Source organism: Naegleria gruberi, assembly GCF_000004985.1.
Source record: "Naegleria gruberi genomic scaffold NAEGRscaffold_13, whole genome shotgun sequence".
Classification (NCBI taxonomy): domain Eukaryota; phylum Heterolobosea; class Eutetramitea; order Acrasida; family Naegleriidae; genus Naegleria; species Naegleria gruberi.
Genome location: NW_003163314.1, coordinates 40,043 through 45,767, shown reverse-complemented (window position 1 = coordinate 45,767; position 5,725 = coordinate 40,043). Strand labels below are relative to the sequence as shown.

The 5,725-nt window shown below is 36.0% G+C and overlaps 3 protein-coding genes across 3 annotated transcripts in view; 1 reads left to right on the top strand and 2 right to left on the bottom strand.

The window, feature by feature from the left end:
• Positions 1-488: 488 nt before the first annotated feature.
• On the bottom strand, positions 489-2,408 carry NAEGRDRAFT_78990 (monooxygenase). Its single transcript, XM_002679377.1, has 2 exons — positions 1,139-2,408; positions 489-1,085 (listed from the first exon to the last, which is right to left on the bottom strand). The coding sequence occupies exons 1-2, from the start codon at positions 2,391-2,393 to the stop codon at positions 607-609; spliced, it is 1,734 nt and encodes a 577-aa protein (XP_002679423.1). The 5' UTR covers positions 2,394-2,408; the 3' UTR covers positions 489-606.
• A 666-nt stretch (positions 2,409-3,074) lies between these two features.
• NAEGRDRAFT_65144 (uncharacterized protein) lies at positions 3,075-4,025 on the bottom strand (the record flags this gene model as incomplete). Its single annotated transcript, XM_002679376.1, has 1 exon — positions 3,075-4,025. The coding sequence occupies one exon, from the start codon at positions 4,023-4,025 to the stop codon at positions 3,075-3,077; it is 951 nt and encodes a 316-aa protein (XP_002679422.1).
• Positions 4,026-4,726: 701 nt separating this feature from the next.
• NAEGRDRAFT_57455 (uncharacterized protein) overlaps positions 4,727-5,725 on the top strand; it is a gene marked incomplete at its 5' end in the record, with an annotated part of 6,653 nt that continues 5,654 nt past the window's right edge. Inside the window, one exon of the mRNA XM_002679501.1 lies at positions 4,727-5,525. Within this exon, the coding sequence (XP_002679547.1) occupies positions 4,727-5,525 (799 nt within the window). The remainder of the gene's footprint in view (positions 5,526-5,725) is intronic.

Below are 5,725 nucleotides of genomic sequence, written 5' to 3'. Positions count from 1 at the left end.
CAATGACCAGAACTTCTTGATTTTGAGGACTCATTTCCTTAATGACTGGAATTTGATTCACTGGAATGTTAATTTCCTTAGCTAAATGTTTTCCATCCTCCGAATGTAAAATAACAGATGATGGTTTCAACACTTTACTGTCAATAGAAGAGGTCGATGAAGAAGGTAGCATTATTCTCCTCTCCTGTTTTGAGAAGAAGATTATCGTCTCAACAGCCTCTATGATGTTATTGTTATTCCCCTTCTCTGAGCAGCCACTTATTGAGGAGACATGAATCGAGTCCTTATCATCCCCAGCTGCAACATCCTGAACATCCTCAATAGTCTCTGAATGATGATGGTCTGGAATGCTTGCACAAGTTCCCATTCTTCTCCCTTTTAATGTGAATTATCTTAGTAAGAACAATTTGATATTGACCACCACCACAGTAAAGATGTGAGGTTTGTTGGTATGTTGTTTTTTTCAAAAACAGAGCCAACAAACTGTGTGCATTGAACAACCTTATTTATTACCCAAACTGAAACAGCTGTGTCAGAAACATTTTTGGTAAATTGTGTGAAAAAGTGTTTCCAAAGGAGTGTGCGATCGTTCGGAATTAGGATACCTTAATAATTTTCCACACCAACAACAGCCAAGGTACACAAAGCGGCGATAGCAAGGCACCACATGGCCATTTTGAGCTCTCTCCAGAAAACATAGCCAAGCAACCAACGAAGATTTAACAATTGCTTTCTGAAACCATCATCCATAATCAAGACAGTTTGAAAGTAATAACTCGATACTGCAGAGTAGTGACTTGAAATGAATAATCTATCAGTGAGCCAAGCCAATAGTGGAGCAACCAATTTTTGTAAGTAGAGGTTCTTTGAATATTTAGAAAAGTCAAATCTCAAATCGGAGCTAGACCCCAAAATCCAAGGAACTAAATAGGTCTTGGAAAGAGCCAATTGAAACTTGTTACAAAACTTGGCATTAAATACTGCCTTATTGGATGTTTCGAGCTCCTTCTTGATCATGCTATCCAAAAATACTGCCGAATCTACAGACAAGGTAATTCCCTGGCCATAAATAGGATTGAGAGAAGCTAATGTTTGAATGCAAAAGGATTAAATTGAATATTTTCCACACACAACTTACCAACAGCATCACCGAGTGCAATAAATCCTTTGACATTCTTTAAATTTTCATAGTGTACGTATTCGCTGCCATTCTTTTCATAGATTGGAGCTATTCTCTTTGGTTCATCTTTGAGTAGATCCAATACATGTGAAGTGTCCTTCTCCATATCTGGGAAATCTTTACAAAATTCTAAAATTTGCTCCTTTGCACGTTCTGGAGTCAATGACTCAATTTTCTCATTGTAATTGTGTAAGAGGAGCAACATGGTATTGTCAGTGAATGGCATTATGAGCATTCCCTTTGTATTTGGGTAGGTCAACAAGTGATAAATCATATAGTATGGATCATTAATCTTTCTATTCTCATTCACTTGTCTATCTTCACGACAGAGAACGACCTTTCCTTCACTATCGTATGAAGTATCCTTAGGTTCAAAATAAACAGTTTGATATCTAATCTTGACTTCTACCTTAGATTTGGTTAATAGTTTCTTATGAGGTGAAACTTCATTTTCAATGTTTTTCATCAAAACATTGGATCCTACACCAGCACAATTGACAAACAAATCACAATCAATTATCAATCGATCTGCTGGATCATTTTCTTGTGAACACTTTGCAATGGTCACTGATTTGACACGTACAACCTTCTCTCCATTGTTGCTCTCTTGTACTCTTTCAATATTGATTCCATTAGAGGAAACATTGTATCCATCGAATATCTCAATATTCTTCAAATCTTTTCTAATCCTTTCTCTGAGTGCAGTTTCCATCTGTCCTCTACTGGCAGTAATAATCGATCTACTTCTCAAATCAAAATGTCCACTCAAATTATAACCTTCCCTGTAGAAATATTTGACTTCGGTGGCAGGAAACATTAATTGTGAAAGTCGATTAGCTTTTGTCATTTCTACCAACTCGGACCAAAATCCTGGCAATAATCGATCCCACACCAATAATGAACGATATGAAATAGCATGAGCTTGTTCTCCCTGTCTGGCTTTGGCCACAGTTTCAAGTGGCTCCATCACAGTTCGATCCACAATAATTACCCTTCTGTAATATTTTGACAGTACAATGGCACTTGTCAGTCCAGCAAAGGATCCTCCTAGGATTATTGCTGTATCTCCAATTCTTTCAACTTTCTCATCTGCTGCACTTTGAATATCTTCCAGCAATACTTGACAATCAAGATATGGTTTGTAAAACTTGAAATACAAGAGCCAAAGCGAAACTGCCACAAGCAAACAGAGAAACAGTAAGAAAGGCAACATTATTTTGAAGGGTTTCGTTTGTTTTTTTTCTTTCTCTCTTGTGAGAAGGTAATTCACCATTTGACATTACAAACATGTCATCACGTAGACGGTTGACTTCCAAAATTGTATTTTAAACCTTCTTAATGGCCAGATGAATATTAAACGAGAATTTTTCTCTTCAAAAGCATTAAAATCACAAGTGGAAAGCACGCTCTCTTTATCTGAACAAGTAAACACAAAATGAATTAATAATTAAATAGAATACATTTTGTAGTCATGGAATAGAAGAATTCTTCACCACTTTTCGAAAGGTAATATTCATGGAAATTAGAACTGGATTTGTTCCGAACTTCTTGAATAATTAAATAATGTGTGGCCATGATGATGTCCGTGAAGAGAAAAGATATATTCAAAAGGCCCTTGAAGGCATTGACAAACCAGAATTCAAGAATAGAATTTCATCAGGCTTGTTCAGAAATCTTGATAGCAGTTATTGCCATTGGTTTATTCATTGGATTGTCAATTATTGCCTTTGCTTGTACAATAATGTGTTTGGCGCAATAAAAAATCTGATGTGGCCAATAAGAAAAGGCTTGATTTTTTTTTATTGTGTAACGGTAGTTTTTGCCGCTCATCACGGATGTTAAAAATCACAAAAAGAAAAACAACAACCTTCACCATTATATTGTGAATGCAAAGTTAAGCTACCCACTCTAAATCAATGCTGAATTTTCCATTCGTAACAATACAAGGAAAAGCTGGCAGGCTAACATTAGGAATTGTAAGTTGAGCATTGGTGGAAGTATTGGTGATGGTGAGAACTTGACTTTCACAAGACAATTCCATCATCATCTCGTCTCCAGCTTTTAATGGGAAACTGTTAGCAGAATAACCGTTAGCTGCTTGCCACAGGTAACAATTTGCACTTGCCATGTAGCATCCGTGTTCTTTGTATGGAGTAACAAAGTCATTGAATATCTTCTTTTCCACCCTGTCAGTCATAACAACTCCAATACCAAGCCATGAAGTAAATGAATGAATATTGATCTTCCATCTAAAGGTTCCACTCTCCAACTTTGTGAGGTTATAGGTTTTGATGTATGTACCACTGCTATCATCACCAACAATAGAAACTTTCCTTTGTGATATTATTGTGGACTTGACAGAGGGCATAGCCAATATTTCAAGTGATGAGTCATTTCCGAACATATCATCAAGACAATAGAAGTTTGCCTCCTTTTGCAATTCCTTCAATTTAACCTTTGATAATTCAGATAAATCTGGACGTTCTCCAGTTCTCAAGTAATTCAACAAGTATCGGAAATATTTTGGATCTCGATCAATGAAATAAGTTCCATCTTGATCTGGTAACCAATTACCACTCGACAACATGGCATAGAAAAAGGAATCCTTCTTGCTGAGAAGAGTGTCTTTGGTTGATGCAAAGGTTTTTCCTCCAATGTTCAAAATTACTTTATCAGGACACTTTTTGATATTTTCTTCGATTTGATCTTGTCTGATCTTCCACTCTTTCTCTTTCTTCTCCAAGAGAGCTATTTTTTCATTTGCTTTGGCATGAAGTTGCTCAAAGAGCGTAGTAATGGTGTTTAGCTCTTCTTTCAGTGTTTGGCTTTGGTTGGTTACCAACATTTTTTTGAATTTTTGTAAATAGAGAAACGTTTTGATCCGAAACGTGGCTGTAGTTTCCCGCTTGGAAGGAATGTTAAATAAAATTACTTTTAAAATAAAAATGATTAAAATGTGAAAGGATGAAACCATCAGGATGGCATCTCTCGGAAATTCCTCTCTTCGCTAATTAGCAGCATATGTTTTATTAAATAATAATTTACAAGGAAGAAAATTATTTGGCTCTATCACCTTCCATAATGAGCATCTGATATACACACCTTGTTGTTAAACATTATCATCAACCATCAAACTAATATGTTTTCTACAATAGTACAAATTTCGGAACAAAATATCTATTAATGAGTCATACAACATTTATTTAACAGACATTTCACCTCTCTTCAGTCATCCAACATTAAAGTTCCTTCATTCCATCAAAAATAACCAAATCACAATGCCTTTTTTAATGAGTGATGACATTAACATTGAATCTCAGTTGTAGAATTGTTTGGCGGGAAATTTCTTTACGGTCCTTCACCCACACTCACCCAAGTCACTCTTAACATCTCTGTAAACGACTAGTGACAATTCAGCTGGAATCAGAAATGCGCATTTTACTGAAGCAAAGAATATGAAGTTGGGTAAAAACTAAATAGAAAAAAAGTTACAACTCACTTGCTTTCACTTGTCATCCAAAATTTTGAAACGCTTTATACAACAAAATGACAAATAGGAAAGCAACCCCTAGGTTACGTCTTTCTAGCACTAGTTGTATATACCTTATTATCCTAATCATTGTAGGAATTTGTATGAGCCATTCCAGCCATGCTCAACATACATGTACAGGAGTAGAATCAACACAGATTGGAACTAGTGGTGTATGTTCTGGACATGGTTTATGTACAGGCGATGATGAATGTACTTGCTTGGATATTACAACATCCACTGCTTTAATTTCAAATCAGAATAATATCATGACTGCAGGAGCAACCTTTTCCTCGCTCTATTTTGGACAATACTATTTACAGATGCAAACCTCAGGAAACTTGGTATTGTTTGATAATAGTGCTGGCAGCAATTATGCCAGTTGGATGAGTGGAACCTATAAGAAGGGAACAGCTCCATATCAATTGAAATTAGAAACTAACGGTACTTTGGCAATTTATGGCAATGGTAACGTTGTAAAGACATTGTCAGAAGCTTGTACTGGAGGTACTGCTCCTTTTGCTTTAGTTCTTCAAAATAATGGAGATTTAGTCTTGTATGGTTCTGATGGATATGTTTGTTGGAGTACTGATTATTCTGATGGAAGTGCTCCTAATTATGGATATGTTGGCTCTACTTGTCAGACACCAGTTTGTTTTAATGTAAATGCAACCAGTGACGCAGTATGTTCAGGTCATGGTACCTGTACTTCACCAAATAGTTGTAATTGTAACAGTGGATATGGCAATGCTAATTGTCAAACATTCGTATGTGGCGGTACTCTTGCTGGTAGTTATAATGTTTGTAGTGGTAGAGGTACTTGTAGTGGTCCAAATACTTGTACTTGCAACACCAATTATGTTGGATCCTTGTGTGAATATTGGACTTGTAATGGAATTACAAATACTAACACTTCATATGTTTGCTCAGGTCATGGAACTTGTTACAATCCTAATATATGCACTTGTGTCAATGGATACTACGGAACTAACTGTGAACTTATTATTGTAATAACA

What these genes read in the sequence shown, in the direction of transcription:
- NAEGRDRAFT_78990 (XM_002679377.1), bottom strand. Translation starts at nt 2,393, where the DNA reads ATGTTGCCTTTCTTACTGTTTCTCTGTTTGCTTGTGGCAGTTTCGCTT. An exon ending in TGCACTCGGTGATGCTGTTG is followed by an intron (nt 1,086 to 1,138) that starts GTAAGTTGTGTG and finishes TTCAAACATTAG; the next exon opens with CTTCTCTCAATCCTATTTAT.